Genomic DNA, 24,496 nt, shown 5'->3' on the forward strand with positions numbered 1-24,496 from the left:
AAGACACCAGATCAACTTTGGTATTACAGTCTTCACCCTTCTTTCTGTCTCTCTTCTCTCCTCGACACTGTTGTCCTCCAAGGGTGCCTATCAGTCCTTTAATATTTACTTCTTCTTTTGCCTCAAAAAGCCCAAAGGAGGCCCCTTGGACAAGAATTATGTTAAATATGCGGGATATTTTCAGTGTGATCACAAAGGATTTAAAAGTGGCAACCCAGCAGGATACTATCACTATGAATCAGCATAAATTCATCATCTTCTGTAATGAGGACATACCACCACAATTTTTTAGTGACTTTTGCTACACCCAGAGTTGTTTGAAATCCATGGGGAACACTTTTTCCAATAGTGATAACTGCATCATGTCAAATGATTTACAAAACTTTACTTCCAACTGGCCAGACAGTCCCAACACAGACAGCTCAAAGGAACGTCAGAGTGAAATGGTTGTCAGAGACAATTTAAACACATGCAACCTTAAAAGTCTTTTGAAATCCTGTCAAAACTACAACCATCCATCAGGAAAGAAGAGGAATATAAAAAAGAGGAAGACTGTGTCCTTCATAGAAGATGTCTTGGTCTACCTTTTTGATCAGGTACTGTTCTCCTGTTGAACCTGTATACTGTAGATTCTAGATTTTATTGTCCCACGGAGATGTAATATCAGTCATTTTAATCCAGACTAAGGCCAAGAACCTCCTTTATCTTCAGCTATAATCCACTAACTCTAACTGTTATTCTTCTCAGGACAGTCCCACCCTGGACCTTCACCCTGGGCCCTGCACACCTCTGCCAGGCAACCTGCCGGATGTCACATTAGATGACAGTGGTAATATGTTGAAGTACACTGGTTTTGCATGTTTTACATCCTTAGCTACAAAAACCTGTATACTAAATACATTTATTCAAATAATGTATGTAAGATTTAGTGGCATCTAGCAGAACTGATTTGGCAGAAGTGGAAGATGATATTCATAAGTATTTTTTAAGTTGTGTGTAATCCCATGAAAATAAGAATTGTTGTGTTTTTGTTAACTTAGAATGAGCCCTTCACATCTACATAGGGAGTGGTTCCCCTTCTATAGAGGCACCATGTTGCACCACCATGTTCCCACAGTAGCTCAACAGACAACCAAACGCTGGATCTAGAGAGGGCCTTTCACATTGGTATTTTTTCATCTTCAGCTGCCCAGCTACAACAGTAAAATACTGCTTAAATGTTAATAGGCCACTTATATTAATCTAATGATATAATACTCAATTATTTTTTTGTATTTTAATATGAGTATTCTACATTGCATTTTTACTTAAGTGAAGCATCAGCACACACAACTTTATTTTTTTTCCCTCCAGGAGGTCACAGGTATCAGTTTATGTCAATATATTGTACTAAAATGAACATCTTTCCTTGAGAATTTGATATATTCCTAGGTGAACCAAGATGTTGGATGAACATTTCAGCAGGGATTATTCAAAACATCAAGAGTTATTATTTAAAAAGGAAACCAGTTTTGAAGTCTGTGATGGTTTTATTGATGGGAAATGTTTTGCCTACTGGTTCAGTTTGACTAGTTAATTTTTTAATTCATATTTCCATTACAATGACAATTGACAATATTTTGAAACTGAAACTTAGCTATCAATGTGTAAAAGTTATCTCACTGTTGACATTAACTACTTCAAACTAAGGCCACTGAAAATGTAACAAAACCTGGGTGGGACACTGCAAGGGTTAGCAACGTTTAATGTTTGCAAATCTAGCTAAACCCAGACGCTGCAGGCTATTGGCAGTTCGTTGTCACTAACTGTGTCCCCGGTTGGTTTTGCCTGCAGGTTTGGAGTGGGAAGATGACTTCTCTGCTTTGGAGAAGAACTGCCAATTTCAGTGTGTCAGACGCTCAGTATCTCAGCGCTACAGCCTTTCCCTGCCAACACAGAGCTGGACATCCTTCTCTAAGCCAGAGCCTTTCTTTCTGTCTCAAACCTGCCTGTTCCTCACCCATGTCACTGAGTCTGACCTTGAGCTGTGAGATAAAGGGTTAGTAGCACACAAATACACACATATTGAGCTATAGTTGCTTCTTTTTCTGACACAGTGGTGGTCAAATGGAGCCCTTCTATCACACCGTCTGCCTTCAGCCAAAGGCCATCTCGATGTGACCATGGCCTAGTGTGACATCCACACGTGTTTTCCTTTCAGACAGCCAGCCTTGGCCTAATGGAAAAACTGACTAATCGTCCCGATCTCATCCTCTTCACCTCTAACTCATCTCCCCACCTCCCTCCTCTTTTATGATGAGTCAGGGATGATTTTAATGGCTTGTTTTCCTCTCTGCTCCAAATGGATTCAAAGCACCTGCCGTTCATGACATCACAGCCTCGCAGGGCTGTGCGGCAGTGCGTTCAGTATTCACAGTTGTTGGAATGACATGATCACTGACTGTGATGTGATTAAACAGTCAGTTGCATAAGAGCACTGGTACCTTTCCAGCTGCAAACCGTTTTGGAAGCTGTCATTAGATTAGTGCAAGGTTGTGTCCTTGGACTGAAGCTGTGAAATGACACACATTTACATCAGTATAATAAATTCTCTGTGTCTGAAATCCTTTTCAGGAATCATTTTATCTTTAAAGCTATGTATTCCAGGTTCATCATGGTGTCAAGATACAAAGAGTATATGTTGTTTATACAGTTTGTTTTGCTCAAACAGAGCATGCTTGTGGAGGCCCTGTTTGCTTGCCTCATTACTGAAGTGTATTCAGCTCTGAATTTATCAGTGGCTGTGGCTAAATAAACAGTGTAAGCCTTAGGGCCAATGGAGGCAGAAACTGAACAAACTAAAAGTAATAGATAATGTTTCCACAGAGCCAGCATCAGCGAGGTTTGGTTGATTAGATACAGTGTACCTGAGGAGGAAAGGAAACCTGGCAAGACCTGACACACATACGCATGCACATGCACATGCACACACACACACACACACACACACACATAAGCTGTTCAAGGACACCAAAACCACTGGCAGTGCAGCTAAAAGTGTTTGCTACAAAGAGCTGGGACCGTCACACCTGTACGTTGCTGTTGTTGGTCATGATATTCACTCCCTGTTAATGTTGCTAAAAGCAATATAGTGAAATTAAATTGGTGATAACTGAACCACAAAGTTTTTGTTTGTGCCAAAGTATTTTAAGATTTCTTTACATTTTACTAAGTTCACAATTTTACTATTAAATTCACTGTTAACTTACAGTACAGTAAAAAGTAAAATGTGTTTTAATTGTAACTATCTGCTGCATTTTTGTTAAGGTAGTTCAAGAGTAGGTGCGTTCCACTGTTCCACTGATGCTAACAGTGAGACATTGCATTTACGTAGGCAGCACACTTGAAAACTACAAGAAAACTTATAGGAAAATACTACTCTTATTACTACTACTACTAATGTTAATAATGAGATTTTGATTGTCTAGTAAAGTTTGGACATTTAGCTTTTAATAAGACATGTCTTTACTGTGCATTTTTGTAGAGAGTAGCGAGAATTAGCAAAACTGGCAGATGAGCTTGCTAACTGCTAGCTTACTACTCGCTTTTCCCTGGTTATTTTTGAAATGAAGAACCTCAAATTGACCTTTTTAGGGACATTTTAGAGGACAACTTTAAGTTTAGTTAATTTAGGACCCTGCATACATAATAGCTAGCATCTAAAAAGTAGTAGGGAATTAGTTTCAATTCAAATCTGAAATATTGTATTTGAGGTTTTTGTTAACTTTCTTGATATTGGGTGTGAATTGGGCATGGTTTAGTATGAAAATGATAAAAGTTCCAAATTTCATGAACCAATAATAAACAATATGACATGTTGTGGTAAGCATATTGTCTAATTTCCCGTTGGTGGAGTTTCTGTGTTATTGGTAATGTTTCTGCATCTCAACAGAATGTAGCATTAACTTTACCATATTCATCTATTACTGCAGCTAATTACTTACCATTAGCAATGGTTTCCCTCTCTCCCTCTTGTTTTCTGGCTCTCTTGCTCTGTGTCTTGTGTTTAGCTTTTACCCCTCCTCTTTTAGTGATAATGGTACATGTAATAAATATAATATATTTACCTTTTTGGTGCCAGTGAGTTAGAAGCCCAGTTCCACACTATGGAAACCCAGTCGTTCACTATTGTAGTTAGCCAGCCCCCAGTGGCCAGTGCAGGCGTCAATCTGTGATCTGTGCCATGCCCATACAGTCTTGAAAAATGGTCTAAATAGCAAACGAGCTGCTTTTTCAAATAGGTTTTCTAATACTTGAAAGTTTATTATCATTGATTTTTGTGGATGCTTAATGAGAGATTCAACTTAAAATCATAACTATATCTATCTATCTAAATCTATTTCAAGCCAGATTTTCAGTGTCTTTCAGAGCTTAACTTGGCCTAATGCAGCATTAAACTTTTGTTATTGGGAACATTTCAATGCAAAATCGAAAAGATTTTATTTTTTAATTAAATGTGTTTATTGGATGAAGACAAATAGGAATCATTGAGAGAGAGAGAGTGATAGAGAGAAAGAGAGAGAGAGAGAGAGAGAGAGAGAGAGGGAGAGAGAGAGAGAGAGAGAGAGAGGAGGGGGTGGGGGTAATTCATGTAACAATGGTCCCCGGTGGCCTCCAGGTCAAACAGACAGTGGATTTCTGCAGATGTGAGGAAGGGGGTGTGATGGTGATTATTCAAATGAGGTTAATTATGTGTGTTATTTATGTTCTGTCTTGTTTATTTAGTTTCTTTGTTTAGTTTCACAGTACCTTTTGGTATCCAGGAGGTTACATTACTGTTTCTCTGAAATATTTGTCCGGTAGAAAGTAAATAAAGTGATAGTTTAAATGAGATATTATCCTGATTTTGTACATTCAGGTGAAGGTTTGAGGACTATTCAAATGAAGCAGTGGAAAGTGATAAGCCACAAACTAACTGCTTGGTTGAACTTGGTTTACATATTCTTCTAACTTACTCACTTTATTTCTTATTGTTCAAAAAGATTAGTTCACTTCTGCTAACAAAAGTGTGTACTAGAGAGATACAGTAAAGTAATCAACAACGTTTGTTCAAAAACTCTAATACTGACAAATACTGCTTTGCTATATTATTTTTAATATTGGATAGTGACTAGTTATGTCATCTGCAATTAAAAGGACAATCTCTGACAAATGATGTTTTTAAAAGAACCGAAACAAAAAACAAAAAAGGAAACCCAAACAAAAACAGCAATATCATATTTCCTCATTTTATTGTAAAGAGGTGCAAATCACATAAAATAATCTTAAATTATATGGCTTTAAACATAGAATTTATATATGATGCTATGATGTTTCTACTCCAACAAAAACAATATTTGGAAGTGAACACTAAATCTTTGCATTATTTTGAGTTTTTTGTTGAAAACAGTCAAACTCAATATAATTATCAGCAAATATATCGGCAAATCATCAGTGGTGAAAAGTCAAGTAGATTTACACAAATGATAACTGGCTAACTCTTTTGCGAAGATCTTTTCAATGTAGGACTTTTACTTGGAAGGGAGTACTTTTACAGTGTAGTATTGCTACAAATGAACTGAATATTTGCTCCACTACAGGCTATCATTCAAACTCCCCCTTCTGGCAGTGAGAGTAATTACACAAACACTGTTGATGTCAATGCTACAAATCCATTAGACACATTTTATATGAGTTGGTCTGCACCCTGGTGACACAATGCTTTTGGGGCACACTGAGGACAGTCTGCCCTATAGTTACAAACCAATCATTGCTGGTTGATGTAAAATACATCACTACTGCTGTGAAAGTAACAAACATCAGAACTCCAGTGCTTTGTCTCAAATCACATACTTCTGTTAGTACACCTCTGTGTAGTACACTGTGTACAGTATGTACTGACTGACTTGTGTAGTGTGCAAGTTTCAACAGGTTAGTTGTTGTCTCAAATCAAACACAGCCGTTTAGCACTTACCAGAAATGCTATTTAACAAGCTAGTGTTAGCAAGCCTGCATTAGCATTCACATTAACATTCGTGGTACCAAATCATTACAGACTGCTAAATTAACCCAAGGAACCTATTGATGGTTTATTTGACAACAGTATATTGGTGTTTAGTGCAAAAAAGACATGTATAATACATTTATATAATGCAGCAATGTTTATCGTAGTTACAACGTCCTCGGCCACCGTTTACGCTTTGAAAAGTGGTCCCTCCTTTTCTGCTATGTAGCCAAGATGGTGACCGTTAAGGAGTGTCTATAGTTACACACTCAACTTTTTCACCGTTTTGAGTGCACCATCCACGTACTAGTGCACTGCATTTTCCAATACTTCTCAGTGTGAACGCACTTATGCACTCGAAACATTAAGTTGTAAGTAGGTACAGAAGTACGCAATTTGAGACACAGCACAGTATACTGTGAAATACAGATTTACCCGGTGGTTATAGGCTTGATCAGCATTGTGTGAACTCATTTGGCTTGAATGTAACATTTTTTGTATTAAAAGTCCCACACTGCAGTGTGTCTAAATCAGCAAGTGGTATTTTGAGCTAAATGTTAAGATTAACAGTACAAATATACTCAGGTTTTACTAAGTAAAAACACATGCAATAATAACAAAGAAGAAATAAATAAAAAGCTTTCAATACTAACTAAGACAGTAAACAGTAAAACAATAAAGTCTAACTTATGGAAAAAGATGGCTGATATGATTTATCCATTTGCAGATTAAGATAGGGTTAAACACAAGGTACAGCTCAGGCTCTTAATATCATTATTATCATAGGTCATAAACCAAAGGGAGGGCCTCTCTGGAACTTGAGATATTTCTATAAAAACCTCAAATGTAAAGCTGATGGCTATACATAAAACCAATTTCTGAAAAAAAAAAAATATAGTTGATGAGCTATAAAACATAAATGTCATCAAGACTAAATGGAAAATAAACACAATACATTATAAAAACACATTTAAATAGCCTACAGGTAAAAAATAAAAATAAGCTAAAACAGAAGAAAAAAAAATTAGCCTAAAAGTCACAGAGCAGTGCAGAGATGACTCAAAAGCTCCAGATAATGAGTGTGTGATATTGTGACTGCAGTGACATTAACAGGGTTTGGGGATGTTTGGGCAGAGCAGCGCTGGATTGGGCTCGCTCTCTGATTGGCTGATCGCCGTTCTGAGGGAGTGGGCTGGCTCTCTGATTGGCTGTGCAGCGCTACGTGTACATCCTTCAGCTACAGGTGGCTCACATGTAACAGTTATCTGCTTGTGTGCGCTGCGCTGCTCTCTTTGCTCTTTACTTTATATTGTGGTGCGTTTAATGACCGGCTGAATGGTGACGCTTTCTCTGTAAACACTGAGGAGGAGGAAAGTTAGTTTAACTTCCAAGGTAAGGCTTTTCAGTCTCCTTTTCGTGCTGTTAAATTCACTCTCATGGTTGAAGTGTGTGTTATTTTATTTCTAATAAATGAGGTTGACGTTTCACTGTTTATCTATCAGTTACAACAGTACCGTTGGGGTGATTAAACTTAGGAAAATAAAGAGGGGAGGGAGCTGGCGTTTCTGTCCTTTTTATTGTGTGCACTAATCTATGTAAAACCCTTTTTATCTCACAGGTTTCCATAGTAGAATATTTGATAATATTGTTTAAAGAAATTTACATTGCTTATAAACCTACAACTAAAGCTCAAGTATATTTCAGCGTGTAATAATCACTGACTTTAGTTAATTAATTCACTAATAAAGAATATTTCAAGCCAAACCGTTATGTTGTTAAAATGAAATTTAAGAGCATTTGAGGTGAATTAGCAGACTGTTGCTCCTGAGGGCTGGCTGCTCTCTGTGGTTTTGTGAGTGTAACCTTGAAATGGGCATTATCTCAGGACCATGGGGATAAGAGAGGCGTAGATTAACAGACCAACATCATGGAGTTTTCACACTGCAAGAGGCTGATTAGATACAACAGGATGCAAGACTGTTTGAATTGGAAAGAGGCTTATTCAGAAACTGGGGGTTATTGACTGACAGAGGAAAAAAACACTGTATAAAGATACTTCAGTTGAATTCATGTTAAAAGAACTGTGTTGACAGTTTGAAAAACAGAGAAATGTCAAGTCACATCTAACCATCTTGTGACTCTTCTTCTAGGCCTGTTGAAGCTGTGAGATCTGTCAGAGAGTGTGGTGAAGGAGGCATCAGGATGAAGTCCAAAGGGAAGGCTGTGAAATCATCCAGGAGAACCTGGTCTGACCCGGAACCAGAACTAGAACCGGACACAGAACCAGAACCTGGATCCAGTGAGCAAGAAGGCTCCGAGGACTCTTGGAGAGGGTCGTTGAGGAGTGGGGGCGGCAAGCGGAAAGGAGGAGGTGGAGGTCGGCGCCGTAGGCAGTACGGCTCAAGCACCAAGGAACGCAGCGTCCGGCGACTTGAGAGCAATGAGCGGGAACGCCAGCGCATGCACAAACTCAACAACGCCTTCCAGGCACTTCGTGAGGCCATCCCACATGTCAAGACTGACAAGAAGCTTTCCAAGATTGAGACACTGACCCTGGCAAAGAACTACATTAAGGCATTGACCACCATCGTCGTTGACATGTCAGGGGCCTGCCTGCCTGCTGGCGGGGTCCCATCAGAGGCCAGTGCCGCCAAGCTGCTCCAGTGCTACCAACAGCACCTGGAGGAGGAGGGAGAGGAAGGTCTCACCCAGTACCTCACCCACATGCACAGCTTCAGCCAGGGCAGCTAACAGTGCCTAAAAGGTGGTTTGGAAAACTAGGGGAGGCACCAGGAGGCTGGTCTCCAAGGCAGAGAGAGATGTGGGTGTACTTTTTAGGACCAAATCTCAAATGATACCCAGTTCCTGTAGGCACACTGCTTTGAAATCTGGTTAGAAGGGGTGTTTTCTGCAGGAGCTGGGTGCTCTTTCAGATCATAGACCTTTGATGATAAAACCAGTTGATCTCATGACACTGGCACCCACTGATGCTTGAACATAGCATAACACAGCTAAAGGTGGGCTGTGAACCTGTTCTTCATGCAAAGTAAGGATCTACTGATGGACCATCCCCTTAGCTGACACAAAGACTGCAGATTGGACAGCAAAAACCAGATGTACGGCAGTCATGAAGAGTAAAAAGTTAATTTGTTACAGTACTCAGAAAGAAAGGGCTAATCTTTCACCACTTGTCTTTTTCTCGTCTTGTGTGGTTTAAGCCGGGGGGGAAGGAGGGACTTGTTCTCTTTTGTGTTATCTTATGATCTTCTTCTCTGTGTTTTTGTTGAGAAACCAAGGGTAGCCTCCAGTCATAACTGTCACATCGAGGAAGAAAAGAAATACAAGCAGCAGCCCTAAATATTTGAAACGCTGAAGCAATAAAGCGTATTTGCTAATGTTAACAATCCACCACCAAGCTGAGAACACAGTTTACTTGTCTGTTTATTCTGAAACAGGTTGTCTGTCTATAGCTTGAAGGCACAAGTGATGTTTTAAGTGTGTTATTTTCCTTTTTTGTGTCCCTGTGTGTCTTGAGGGAGGACATTGTACTGAAAAAGATTGGAAAAAAATTGAGTGAACGATGAGTTTATTATCAATAAACACATGTATTTATTGACAAGCGGTGTTATTTTGACCATGCACAACACTTGAGAAACAACAGCACTGATGTGTTGCACACAACAGGAACACAATTTAATGATTATTCACAGATAATACAGACAGATCTCTGTACACTTTCAACATATACAAACAGCATCATTTTCAGACAGTGCTTTATTATATATCTAGGTCCATTTAGCATACATTTATGCCTGAGCAGATGTAATTCAGTGTATGTGTGTGGTTTATGGACTTTTTTTTTTAAACATTGCAATTAATAGTAATGTACAAACCCTGTTTCATCTTAATACATTAGCATTGCAACAACCACTATACTGTATAATACTAATATCTTACAGATTTACAACAAAAATATAGTGTTTTTTGTGAGTTTTTCTCACTGCTCAGTCATTCTACTACTATCAGTCCAAAGGAAGTAGGCAGCATGCAAATGCAAATATTCTCCTGAGAAAGAGGAAGGTCCAGTTTTAACAATTCAACCACAGGACTCTACAAGTAATCCACACGTTTCCAAGTTTCCCTCATTTACAACCATTGCACATGCACCATGTCAATAAGATTAGGATGATAAGGATGACCAACTTCCTTTTTTTTTTTTTGGAACATCGAAATCTTTATAAAACATGAGTCAACTGTTTGTATGAGGAAGGAGGCGACCACCATATCTTATGATATTATAGCTGCTGGTTCACACTGGCTCTGAAAAAACCTCACACTGCAAACAAACCACTACATTTCCTGTATTAAATAACAAAGTGAAAACATTTCTTCTTCTTTTTCTTCTCTCTAATTGTTAATTTGACTCATTCTAATGTGCCTTCTTGCACCATTAAAACAAACATAAAAACCTAAGATTTACCAGGTGTCTCAGCCCATCACACTCCATGCCATGCCATGGTGGTTCCTTCCCATCCCAACTCACTTTCACACAGGTTTCTCACCACTGCCCAACCATTTGTGGTACACAATAAACCCCAGTGTACACATGTAGCATTAGAAACTTATGAGTGACACAAAGATGCTTCAGTAGATATCAGTTTTCTTATGTCTCTGTAACAGTTAACCTGTTGCCAGCAGGTTACAACAGAATGTAGATTTTTGAAATATAATTCTTAGTTTGTACACATAAAATATATATTTTTAAAAATCACCCATAAACCCCTCTACCTTTACCATGACCTTACGTATAGTGCTCTATATACAAATACAACAAAAAAACCTACAGAAACTTCACATCCTGATGAACAGGAGCATTAAGACCATCGGGTTCAACAACAGTAATAAAAGAAAGACAGCAATGGAAGAAAAATGCAATACAGAAATACCCCACTGAGTAGATGAATGCTAGCTAAAATGAACAACATTCAGGTCAGAGAACTAAAGGTTGTCTAATGAATGAGAATGAGAGAGAGAGAGAGAGAGAGAGAGAGACAGACAGAGAGAGAGAGAGAGAGAGAGAGAGAGAGAGAGAGGGGGACCTATTATGCTAATTTCCAGCAATATTTCTATTCTGGGACTCTGCCAGAGTAGCTTTGCATGATTCACAGTTCAAAAAACATCTTATCTTATCTTATACTGGCCCTTTATGCAGCAGAGTTCTTTGTTCATTGGATCAGTTAGAAATAATTCATGGAGGAATAGTACAAGCCTAAACAGCCCCAGTGATGATGATGATGATGATGCTGGTGTTTGATGAAGAGCTGTACCACATCCCCAACAGGTAAACTACTTATGTTACATTGTTGTGTTTTGTAATGGAAAAATACGAATGATGAGCCAGCTCAACTCAAGTCATGACTTAGCGTAATCACTCCTAAAACAATGGAAAAACACCATGATGTTAACGGAGCTGTTTACTTCATTACTTGACACTTTAGCCATGTTTAATATGACCATCCAGCATTGTAACATTATATATCTGACCGAAAATAAGAAAAAGCATGATAAGTCCCCTTTAACATTTCAGAGACTGATGGGATTGTAGTATTTTCCATAAACCTTTGTTACATTGGCTGGAGTGGTGTCTACAGTTCAGAGTTGAATTATCTGCTGCTACTTCAATATTAAATATAAAGGTGGCTTTAAATTAACATTTTCTACAAAAGTAATATGTTTTAGGATGGTTACATGTGTTGTTTTGATAAACAGCACATTTGAAAACAACAAACAGCATGTGTACACCTTTGAGTGTGTTTGCGTGTATCTAACATCCCACAGCATTTCCATTGACCTCTGTGTTTCTGGCAGGGAGGGGGCTCCGAGGGGCCAAGGCAGATGGGTTTGTTAGAGAAGGAAGGCAGACACGGGGCGGCTCCATCGAGTTCCCTCTCACTGTGACGTGGTCCCATCCACCCTAAAAGACAGAAATCGATCAGATCAAGGCATTAATGTATGTTTGCAAGTAACTAAATCTTAAATATACTCTTTGTCAACTGATAGGAATTCTGCCCAATTTACATATTTTAACATGATATACTAAGCAACATGAGGACATTACAACTGCAAACGAGCAAGAATGACAAATCTGTAGTATAATTACTTAATTTAGGATGTTCATACAACTGCTCTGCTAGAGGCTGTAGTACTAAATATTAAGAATTTATCAGTCTATTTAATTGAAAATGTACATGTACTATTATTTTATCTAATTATGAGTATAAACACCCAAAAACTAGAGGAATTTAAAGCAAGCACTGTGTGGACACTCCCCTCTGAACAGATGGGGCCTTGATTAGAGGAATATCATATAGCTTGATTTCTTTGGTTCCTTACCCCAATGCCATAGTCCCATGACTGTCCTTTGGGTTCCATGGGTTGGACTCCTAGTCGATGGCACACTGTCCCACAGCTCAGGCTGTGGCTGCCCTGTACCTTGTCTGCTATGATCCACACCTTCACCCCAACATCAATAAAACAACAAAAATCAACCACCAAAAAACATGCACATTGTTTTCCATACTGTCATAGCTACATGTAGTTATTCCCCCTTTTTTATTGCATAAGATCATGACATTGATATAACTGATGTTCTATATTGTGTGTCTAATATGTATTTCATACATTGTGAGGTAACATCCATAAACTGCCCACTGCACACTCATGTTTACAAACACAGCTAATCACAAAAAGGCTAAGAACTGCTGTGTATACAATTAATAAAATGGCTATAATCACATCCACATCAGCCATTCACTTCACTGTAGAAAGTTTTTTTATAATTCAGCACTACCATCCTACTACTGACCTGGTCCAGAGGCCCGACAGAGACTTTGCGCACATTATTTGAGATGTGTTCCCAGGAGGAGCCCTGAGGGTAACTGGGAGTCAAACCCTGCCGGTACCACAAGTTACCTGGACATGGAAACAGCCACGTTACACACATGATCTCAGATTGTCTACCATGAAACATTAACTGTCATTATGAATGCACAAGTCTGATTCAGAGTATATCTTGTATCCATAGATGCAAGCTGCAAATACAAATTCAGTCTCCTTACCATTTTCATCTACAGTATACACTGATGTCCTACCCACAGACACCTGCTTCAGCTTCTGTTTGGTTGGGGAGGGGATGTGGTACCAACAGTCTCCTGCAGATGGAGACAATGCACACATTAAGTGAAAAATCATGTCTGTTTGCAGCATTACAGGTTGAAAAATATAAGTAGGTCTTTATGCTTTTAGACAGAAAACCTAAGTTTCTTCCACTGACCTGCAGGAGTCTGCTGAGAGACAGATCCCCTGTAGAAGGCAGAACCATCCCTGGCAATGGCCCAAACCTGGCTGGCTGCCCCGATAGAGATAGACTTGAAAGGTTGGTCAGTTCCCACGTGAAGCCATGAGGATCCCTGAGTGACAAACAAGAGGATGTTAGAACAATTGCCTGTTAAGTGCTTTTTAAATTGTCGTTGTTATAACTTGTACTGGAAGTATATTTGCATTGTTTTCGTCTGTCTATATTTAGCCACTTATCAACAAGAATCACATAAAAGATGTCCATCTGACATTTTGAATGAAGAAGTCTTAAATGATAAATGTGTTGGAGAAGATTAAATCAAGACTAAAGACAAAGGAAGCACAAGGGAGGACAGTAAAGTAACAAGCACTGCTGAATTAATGTTTATGAGCGGCTCACCAAAAGGTGTCAAACCTGTTTATGGGTTGTATCCATAAACACATTAAATGTGACTCACAGCAGGTGTCAGTGCAGTAACTCCCAGTCGACAGAGCACGTCTCCCTTATTGCTGATCCCCCACAGAGGAACCACGTCCACGCTGCTCTGAGCTGCAGACGGCAGGATGGTCATGTCACTCAGTGGGATGGGTGGGATTTCTTGCCAGGGTCCTGTGGTGGTCAGTTTACACTTCCTGTGCAAAAGAGAAAAAAAATGTTGGCAAAACTGTAACCACCCCAGAAGTGTGTGTGTGAGTTTTCCCCTGTGTGTATGTGTAGTCTGTCCTCGTTTCAGGTCTCCGTGGTGATGGAGGTCCAGTGGCTCAGGTCCTACTGATCAGATTCTACATATCTTCTATCAATCTAGCTATAATTTTGTCATTCTGTTTATCAATTATACATTTTTGTAATTTCATTATCTTGTCCGATTCCAGTAATAGAACAAGTGATCCTCACTCCAACACATCTGATTGTAATTATTAACTCGTTTCAAGCCCTTGACAAGCTTTAGCTGCTTGATAACAATTTAATAATTAGGGGGAAGTCTGGGGAAGTTTTTTCCTAATTGGCATAGAGGCTCTAAAGATAAAGGATATTATATGCTATACAGACTATAATGCCTACTGAGGCAAAATTGTAACTATAAATAAAACTGACTTTACTTAACTTTGCCTGAAAATTACCACTTCTAATAATATACCCATGTTCTCCAGCTAGAAAATCAATTGTAAGGCCTCAAAACACACAACTCTTTTTGAGGCCCTATGGTGCATTGGTTACATTAGACTGCATTGTATATTGTGGAAGAGGTGCTCAATTTGTAGTTTGTTTCTCACACTGACTAAAGATCAAATCGTGTCAGCTCTCTATCATGCTCCTCTATGTCCAGGATGACTGAACGCACACACAAACAAAAGCTTCAAATGTCAACAGCACTGACCACTCTTAGACCACTGTGTGCCTGCTGAACAAATATTGCAGACACTAATATGCAGGTGTAGCTTGTTAATAGTACCTGGCCCATCGCCTGCGACGTACAAAGTCCTTCATCGTTTTATAGCCGTGATATGACCTGTGTAGAGATGGAGAAGAGGAAGAAAGAAAAAACTGAAATAAGGTCACAAGGGAGGTGTTTGTTCGCGGGTGGGTTGAAGGAATGGCATGGGAGACCTACGCTGGAAAATCAGCTGCATATTGCCAGCCTTCTCTGTCCGTCCCTCCAGAGACACTGTAGTCAGCTGCCCATTCAGACACCTGAAAACAGCAAATATGGGAAGTGAGACTACAGTTTTACCTGCACAGCTTGTCTGTGACAATTCAAGAATGAATATTTATAGTTTACAAATGAATGACTGTAATGGAAGGATAGTGGTTAACCAATATACTGTAGGACTGGTTTCAGAACAGCAGGGGGATTACCCTGTGTGTGTGTGCATGTGTGTGTAACTGTACTTACCCATGTCCACTGAGGGGTAGGAGGTTTGGTATTAGTTTTTGTGCACTCATGTAGTCCTGATGCATCACTCCACATGTAGCGGTCTGTAGGTAGACCCCTAAATCAAAGAAAGCGTATTCAATTAGTGACTTTACCCTTCAAACGTATGAAAAAAACATATATGTATTCCAGGTTTTGTTGAAATGTTTGCATTTGTTTGTCACATCATAGCATTATGTTAAAGGTTTAGATGTTTAGAAAAAAGAGAAAAGTTATCCTAGCTTTGTTATTTCAAAATGATGAATCTCATCACATAGCTCAGTCTTAGAGAAAGGCATATTCACAGCATATGTCACTTAATTTTCATGATGTATTAAGTGTAAACATTATTTCCACAGTTAGTAAATATGTAAATTTCCATGTGTGGAAGACAACAAAATACATGCAATACAACAAACCAATTTAAATAGCAAATTTCTACTAGCAAAAACTAGAAAGCTGTGGGTGCAAACTGGGGTAGCGTAAACTCTCTTGGAGTACTCCACCTGTTGGTGTAGCCAGTGACAGGGTTCCACCTCTGGTTCTCATAGATGTAGACACTTTTGACATCGGTCTGTACGTAAATGTTGTCGGTGCTGCTGGCCAGTCCCTGGAAGAAGCCTCCTCCATAGCCCCCAGTGTAGACCCAGGCAGTGTGGTCGTAACCGATCCCCCACACTATCCCATCGCTGTTACACTCCACGCTGCGCAGGTGACCTCCAACCTGCCGCCAGAACCTGCGCAAAGGATAAAAAAACACTTATTAAAGTTGATAGTTATGGTAATGTCGGACAAAAAAAGAGGGGACCATGCGATTAATTTCAAAGAAAGGAAACTCAAATATTAAGTATTTCTGAATATGAAGACTCAATCTATTCCCCTGCAACCCAGTTAATGCGTTCATGTTCTTACATCTGGTTGCAGGGTGTGGGGTAGGGCATGGCCTCCAGGTTAGGAGAGGGCTCGCTGACAAAGATGTCCCCTTTACAGGTGATAGACCAGATTGCCTGTTTGGAGGGAGGACCTTGGATCCCCCTGGAGTCACAGCATGACACACTCAGTAACGCCAGCTGGAGGCAGGGAGGAGGGTGGAGGCAGACAGATGGATTTAGAAAGGGGAGGGAAAGACCGATGAATGACTTGTAAAATGCGTGTGCAAATGCTGGGTGATGCATAATTCATTTCCTACCATCCGTCCTTACCCAATCATGCATCTCAAGCTCTGTGGGTGCCGCCAACCGCATTGGCCATCTCTGTTTGGTGCGCTCAGGCGTGTAGATGGCAAAAGTGTGTTTGGAGTCATTTAGCACAGGGACCAGGATGGTCACCTCATTGATGAAGGCATGCAAGTACTAGACAGAGTGGCAGCAGAAAGGGAAGAAGAGAAAATAATAGAACATTTAAAAAAGTAAAGAGAGGAAGAAATAAAAAGAAAGCAGTAGTGAGAGAGAGGAACAGCAGTACTGATTCATCTGGACTGTTTATTTTGCTAGAAAATACCCACTGTGTTAACATGTATACCGGACATTTTTAAAACATCTATTTGCTAGCCTTCATATTATATCGATGCAAGTCTAATATATATACACACACACACACACACACACACACACACACACACACACACACACACACACACACACACACACACACACACACACACACACACACACACAGACTCCTCCCTCCTCACCTTCTTCTCTTCATAAAAGTTGTAGTAAATGAAAAGGATGCCGTCCTTGTTGCCCTCCGGTCCTGAGAACTGCTCCAGGGCAAAATGAACATCTACCCACTTGTGAGGCTTCCAGTCTCTCCACCACTGCATGGTTCCCTTCTTCACCCACACCGACTGTAATGGGATTAAATGTTCAGAAAAATGAATGAATAAATAAATGAAAGAGTGAGGGAACATGTAACAGGAACCCCATAAAGCCAGTAAAGACACAGGTCACAGGACTGCATGTACCTGTTCTATGGCTTGTTCATAATGTCTGAAATTATCCATCTCTCTCTTGGTTCTTTCACTGAGTTGCTCAAAGATTTGTCTCCGCCAGGCTGCTGTTTGGGCTGGACTGACTGACAGACTCATGGACTGGACCGACTGGGCTAACACTAGGAGGAAGGAAAATGGAGAAAGATAAATTACTGACATCAGAAAAAGTAATAAAATGAAAAGATGTTCAACCTTAATTTCCTGTGGACATGAAATGGAAACACCAACATGCTAGCTATCTCGTCCAACTCACTTGAAGCATTCATGGTGCAGTTGAACCAGTTGAGTTGGGAGTGGCTGTCCACAGAGCAGCCTCCTCCGCTGACCCACGCCCACAGAGGGTGCTCATCTGCCCCGTACGGGTCCTCCATGGCGAGGGTGTATGTGGCTACTGATGACAAGCTGCATGTATCAGTGGAGTCCAACACTGCTGCAGTTTGGGCATGCTGGTTCTGCGCCTCCTCCAGGTCCACGTTACTCCACTGGGGGTCAAGAGGCCCTCCAGACTGGCTCGGGGAAAGAACGACATCAGCACATGGAGCTTTGTCCTCTACTTCTCCGGAGATGACCTCCTCCTCCAGGACAGCAGGAGAAGTTGGTCCCATCCCTCTAGTGGGCTTTCCTGGTTCTCGGTCAGACACGAGCTCAGAGATGAAGCTGTCGCTGGTGACCTTGGGGATGCGGGGTTTAGGGGTGTCGGCAGGCTGGCTGGAGGGGTCTGTGGGAGCATCGACCACTGACTCTGGGGCGGCGGAGGAAGCTAAGCAGCTGGCTTCATCTGTAGATCCTTTTTCTGTGTCTGACTCCACATCGCTCACTACAGACTGACCACGCACCTCACCACAGAAGTAACATCCAGCACTGTGAGATGGAGAAAGATAATGACACCAGTTTCCAAAACACTAGGGGTGCAACGAATCAAAAAACTCACGGTTCGGATCGTTCCTCGGATCAGAGTCACGGATCGGATCATTTTTCGGATCAGCCAAAAAAAAATAGACAAGACAAATAAACAAGTTTTGTCTTTTTTTGAGTGTTACGTCTGTGTGGTAGGCTAACCTAGGCGACTGGTTTGTGTGGCAGCGCGAGTATAAGGAAACAGACGTAGCACTAGAGGCAGCAGTTATCGTTACAGTAGTCACCGAAGTCTAGCCTACTTTTATTTTCCATGCCCACTGTTCTACATGTTGTACACTGAGGACAATAAATCACAACGAGCCATAGTTTGCTTATTGAAAAGGGAACTGTTGCAGACTTTTACCCAGAGCGTGTTAAGTAGCTCTGTCCCTGGAACTAGCAGGAATGGTTACAGCTGTGTGTGGACTGAACATGCGCACATTTTTTTTTTTTTTTCATAAATCAATCCGCGTATCATGCGTGTGCCGAACCGAAATAGATGGTCCGAATGGATCACGGACCAATGATGATCCGTTGCAGGCCTACAAAACACTGACATTATTTTAGGCATCATATCAATCTGTGAAAATGTTTATCTTTACTACTTTCCTTCCAGTGTATGGGTATGAACTCAAGCTAAAATGTTCTCTAGAACTTGTCTATATCCATGTGTGTGTGTTAGAGTATACAATATGTATGTCCACTGAGGCTTCTCTACCTCTGCAGACTGTTGGTGCTGGCACTGGAATGGGATCTGTCTCCATCTCTGGGAACGCTGATGGCCTTCCAGGTTTTGCCACTCAGTTCGCTGGAAGTCACACCCTGTCGAAAGTACACCGCCCGGTCCTCAGAGCTGATGCCCCACACCTACACACACCAGGGAGACTGTCTTTGACTTGCATATGTATACAACCCACGCCATCATAATGTGAAAGATACGCAATACGCCCCGCACAGGTTGTGATGTGAATTCACCTGGTCGTTGAGTCCTACGTTGACCATTATCATTTCTCCAACCATGCTGATCCAGCCGGAGCCGCAGGGGTTGTGGGAGTTCACGCCACGCCTGAACCACACCTAGGAAGTGTTGAGAGTGATAACTATAAGCTCACAAGATGAACATTTGTTGCTTAAATGCTCTTCAGCATTACACGCAGCTGCTCAAACAATGTGGTTAATACTGATTTAGATGTAGCCTGCCATAGTAGTCTGTTCCGCTTTACTGATGCAGTTTTCCTGTTTGGCAGAAATGAATCAACTTTAATAATATCAATCAAAACTAACCATATTTTTGTTTACTGCCACTTTTTAAGTACCATGTCATGAGACTTAAAGATATAATTTTGTACATCATCTGTATGACCATAGTACCCTGAAAGCCAAAACAAAATGATGTATAATGTAGTATTTTGAAAAATTGATTCTTTGTCATTTCCACTACTCACTCCATAAATAATAATAGTATTTTAATTAGAGGCAGCCTGCACAGATTTATCTCTTAAACTCTTGCAGCAGTGCTATTCTGATATGGGATCCCAGAACAATAGTGTGACTTCTATGAAATTCATCACAACATTTTCTCACTTTGTTGTCCTTGGTCACAGCCCAAACAACATTGTCTCCCACAGCTACATGTGTGGCTCCTACATCAGGACTGGGGGAGTCCACCACTGCCCAGGAGGTACCTGGATGCAGAAAACAACATCATTTTTAATACAGAGGATAAACAAACACAAAAAAACACACAAACCACATCCTCCTCTAAGCAGTGAGCCGCTGTACCTCGGGGGCAGTCTCGGTTGATGCCCTCCCTGACAATAAACTGCCCTTCCCACAGCACCGCCCAGATCAGATCCCCTGGACCACAGCTTATCTGGACCACTTCACCGGGGAGAGGCACATCCTCCCAAGTTGAGCCCTCAGGATTGTGGTGGTAAATGCCTTCTCGGAACCACACCTGGACAGAGGAGGGAAAAAAAGAGCTGTTAGATGGATAAGAGTAACAGCAGGATAGCAAGGGTGTAAAAACACTTATTTGCATGAAGCAATGCAAATCCAGCTGTTTATCTGATGTGACAAGAGTGTGGGTGTGTGATCTAGCTCAAAAGTGTGTATACAACAAAAAAAACACAATAAGCATTAAAATTCATATTAGACAGTTGCATTACATTAGATACAAAGGTTCTATTTAACTGCAAAAAATGTGCAGCAGTGTGTGTGTGTGTGTGTGTGTGTGTGTGTGTGAGTAATGCAGTGAATACTGCTTAAATACTGTTTACCAATTCTGACTACATTTGTGAGAATACCGAGTATGTTGCCATGGAAACGTGTTGGGCATTACACGTGTGCATGCGTGCGTGTGTGTGTGTGTGTTTTTGTGAGCTGTACCTTGCCCTGCAGGGACACAGCCCACAGAGACAGCCGGCCCCTGGGCTCCTCACTGATCTCCCACCCTCCACAGCTGATGTCGCTGAAGGGATCTGGTAGAGATGTCTGCTGTGAGGGTATCTGTCAGCGCCCACAGGAAGAAAGAGGCAGGTGAGCAAACTATAAGGCTTTATACTCACACATATACAAATGCAGTGTAACATGCAGTGACACCCACCTTAGCCCAAGTGTCCATGGCTTTGTACCTCCTGTAGCGGAGCCATCGCCTGCGACGGACACAGGAGTTCCACTTTTTATCTTTGGTGTAGGTGGCAGGGAAGTCAATGGCATAACTCCATCCCTGCTGAAACAAACAAAATCAAATATTCTAAGAGGCCAGGAGTAATTAGAGTGAGTGGTGAGAAGTGTGTGTTTGTGTGCTTGAGGTGGTCTGAAAGTGACACTCACCGCTTTCTCTGTGGGTTCCCCCTCAAAGTTTTCATCCACGTACCAGTCGCCCTCCCACTCCCAGCTGCTGGAGGGAAGCTGGAAGCTGTCCAGAGGTTGGTGTTGCAGACCAGTGACATCACTCCATTGCCAGCGGTCGCTTGGCAACAAACGCTCAGAGAAACCATCCACAGGATTCCATCTCTGACAGACAGACAAATGTCAGAGTGCGCACACAGCCAAAACAAAACAAGGTAGCAGTAACAAGCTGTCCTCTGGCAGTAACAAATACAGTGTGTCACCTCATAAATCAAACATGATGGACAACTTAAAGGACACACAGAACCTCACAGAGGGAGACCAATCCAAAATGTCACTACTGTATGATTAAAAATGTACTGCCAAAGAACAATTTTTATGCATCATCCCCTGAAGAGGAATTCAGAAGAGTAGCTGGTAATGCACAGATGCAATCATGCGCAGGCAGCATGACTGTAGTCAGCATTTATCCTCCCATTATATTCCACACGCAGTACACTTTCATTGCATCTGAAACTGGTTCCATGTGTTTCTGATGATCTTGTTAAGGCACACAGCTGATGGTGAACTAGAGACAGAGGAAGTGGACACAGCTGTATGAGGATGTACTTAAGTCACTAAATTACTGCAATAACACGAGTCCAAGGGGAACTCCACATTTTCGGTGTGATACTTTGTGCAAAGAAAGAAAGGAAAGCCACAGAAAATATATTGAGGCATTTTCTTTTGTGTGTTTCGGAACATTGGCTCAAATGATTTTACTTTCTTTTTTTTTTTTCCGAGAGCAAACTTTATGTAAGCTATGACACCCTGATTGATTATAAAGACCCACTTGATTCTCGTAGGTCTCCTCCTGGTAGCGGATGGGCAGGTCAGAAGCGTGGACGTTCAGGTAGATCTTGTTGTCGCAGGCGATGCCCCAGCAGCACTGCTGAGCCGCCGTCACCCGCTTGAACTCCATCTGCGTGTCGTGGCATAGCTCCCACTGCTGCCCCGCTGTGGACAGGCTGTAGACCCTGCCGTACACATCCACGGCCCACAGCCGGGAGACCGGCATGGCTGCACCTGGAACCTAAGAGAAAGGAGAAATGTACCTTTAAAAAGGAACAAAGATATTTTCCCCACACTTTTTTTGACATAACCAGGTATATTCTCTGTATTGTCTAGTTGCAGTACATAATTAAAGCTAATATTTACACCCAAGGCACCATTTTTATAGCTGCATCATCACTCCAAGCAAAATTATGCAAGAATAAGGGCTTGCCTTGAATTTCAAATGAAGCTCTTAGGCATTAATAAATGCTTGTCTGGAGTGTCTGTGATAATGGACCCATTGGTGGGTAGTGTTGAAGAGGTTAAGGATGAAAGAAGCCTGACAGAGAGCACAAAATGGATATGAAAGACCAGAGAAAAGCAGTAGAGGCTGAAACCTTGTGATGAAGATAATTAAGTTTGAAGACCTTGATTTCATTAGAATCTGATATATAACAACATACACAGAGACACACATTTGTAATGTAACACCAATAGGTCATCAGGAGATCTCATGGTATAAGACAGTAAAGCTCTCCATTAAGCTATATACAGCATAGTATGTGTGTGTATTGTAAATGTGAGTTTGCCCATATACAGTATCTCAAGTAAAAAAGCATTAGCTTTGAATGCTAAAAACAATCCTCCTCAGAGCAGAGCTGCACACTTTAATCAGGGTCATGTGTTAGGGTGGCACTGATCCTCACTGTGCTCTGTTTACTCCACTTTTGCTAATGTTATGTTACTGACCCATATTCAGAAACCTGGACAATGCCATCATCACCACATTTAAGCCTACGTGGCAACTGTAAAAAGATTTTAAAAAAAAGGAAATGCTTGTTTTAACCCTTTTACACCCTGTTGAGGTCAAAGCAGTAAAATCCCTTTTTTTTCAAATCATGAAATTTTCATGACTTTTCCCAAAGTGACCCAGAATTTACAAAAAAAAGACTTTTCATTTCATGTAACACAGACTCATAATATAGTATGATTGTGATTGGTTTTCATTCCATAAACAAAGTGTATAATCTTAAGAATTAAAACATTAATAAAAAAAAAACAATCGAAATTCAAAAAAAAATACATACATAAAAATGTACTGAACTGTTATTTTTATATTATTAAAATAATTTGATGCCAGATGACCACTGATCAACAATAACCGATCAAGCTATTTGAGTCAGTATCAGACCTACATCTATTATAAGTATTATAAGCATCATCTCTATGCTGAACTAAAATAGACCATAGACCCCCAAATGATAACATTTTTAATTTTAGACATTTTAACAAGGGTTATGAAACCCATGACCAAAATAGTCACACATTCTGTCATTGTGTTACTTATGGAGGAAATTATTGTGAAAATAAATGATTCCCCTTTTTGTCCCCTGAAACCCCCAGAGACCTCACTTACTTAGTGAAGCACTGCTATAGTGAATACACTCTATGCTCTCTAAAAGCTTCAATAAGGATTAATCAATCACTGATGACGCATTTATGAAAACAAAACAGATTAATTATGAGTAGCTCCAGTGAGGAGTGAATATATCTGGGTTAGAGGTCTCAGTTTCACAAACACTGTGTAAGCAGCGGGGATGCTGCTGCTGAAAGGCGTATCCTCCTTCACTCTTACTACACTGTACACTCATATTGCACTGTAAACATTAACACAACCATGATATGGAATGCTACAATACGGATGTTAATGCTGGTGCCACAGTAGACCTGACAGCAGTGTGTTTATATGAGACGCTTGTAGCAGCACATTAAGAGCTAACTGCTACATGAATGGATACTATAGAGCAAGTGTAGTAGGTGATATACGTCTTAACAAAAGCAGTGAAACCAGCTTTTAGGCTTTCGCGACAACACTGAGCTTGTTTTTGGTGCAGGCTTACAGGCTTAGCTTTCTAGAAATAGCAAATGAACACAAACACACCAACCTTGAGCTTCCTCTCATAAACGGTCTACCAGCGTCCGGCGGGACAGTCGGTGCGTCTCATTCAGCGTGGTGTATATGAATGTTAGAGCTGTTTAAAGCATAATGTGTTAGGAAAGCATCTGACAGTTCACATCATATATTGTGAGAAGCAGGAAGTGCCTGTGTGTTGCTGCGTTGCTATTGGCTGTTTTTTTTTTAGCGGCAGCAGGTGTCTGTAGCCGTGGGGTCCAGCAGGGGGTGCTGCTGGCTCATATTTCAGAGCAGAGGCCAGTCAATTCATTTTACTGGGAGCATTTCACGTCTGTCAATCCCTACAGTCTATGGTCAATCCCAGTTCTTCTTTGAACCTTTCATGACTGCATTTATAAAGTACTTTGAGCCTATCCAGATTGTAAAAACTAAGACACGTGCACGTGCAGTTTGTATCTGATTTTATCACCCACTTTTTTATTGTCCACATCTATTTATACATTCTTATTAGTTTT

General features: G+C 40.8%; 2 protein-coding genes across 3 annotated transcripts; one reads left to right on the forward strand and one right to left on the reverse strand.

The window, feature by feature from the left end:
- The first annotated feature begins 7,293 nt into the window (after positions 1-7,293).
- bhlha15 (basic helix-loop-helix family, member a15) lies at positions 7,294-10,346 on the forward strand. The gene is made up of 2 exons (XM_053341169.1): positions 7,294-7,414; positions 8,173-10,346. Exon 2 carries the CDS (start codon positions 8,225-8,227, stop codon positions 8,771-8,773), a length of 549 nt encoding a protein of 182 aa, XP_053197144.1. The 5' UTR covers positions 7,294-7,414; positions 8,173-8,224; the 3' UTR covers positions 8,774-10,346.
- An 802-nt stretch (positions 10,347-11,148) lies between these two features.
- On the reverse strand, positions 11,149-24,145 carry tecpr1a (tectonin beta-propeller repeat containing 1a). 2 transcript variants are annotated; one of them, XM_053340969.1, is made up of 24 exons: positions 24,013-24,145; positions 21,867-22,106; positions 21,017-21,199; positions 20,787-20,909; positions 20,570-20,689; positions 19,964-20,138; positions 19,766-19,866; positions 19,157-19,258; positions 18,900-19,048; positions 17,538-18,145; positions 17,258-17,403; positions 16,985-17,140; positions 16,494-16,643; positions 16,204-16,361; positions 15,798-16,028; positions 15,274-15,370; positions 14,992-15,071; positions 14,833-14,889; positions 13,837-14,011; positions 13,356-13,491; positions 13,141-13,233; positions 12,888-12,994; positions 12,416-12,535; positions 11,149-11,996 (listed from the first exon to the last, which is right to left on the reverse strand). In XM_053340969.1, the coding sequence occupies exons 2-24, from the start codon at positions 22,089-22,091 to the stop codon at positions 11,847-11,849; spliced, it is 3,642 nt and encodes a 1,213-aa protein (XP_053196944.1). In that variant the 5' UTR covers positions 22,092-22,106; positions 24,013-24,145; the 3' UTR covers positions 11,149-11,846. The 2 variants fall into 2 exon arrangements, with proteins under 2 accessions (XP_053196944.1, XP_053196943.1); XM_053340968.1 differs by having other exon boundaries at positions 20,787-20,912.
- Positions 24,146-24,496: the final 351 nt, after the last annotated feature.

The sequence above is a fragment of the Scomber japonicus genome, chromosome 20 (genome assembly GCF_027409825.1).
Source record: "Scomber japonicus isolate fScoJap1 chromosome 20, fScoJap1.pri, whole genome shotgun sequence".
NCBI classification, from domain to species: domain Eukaryota; kingdom Metazoa; phylum Chordata; class Actinopteri; order Scombriformes; family Scombridae; genus Scomber; species Scomber japonicus.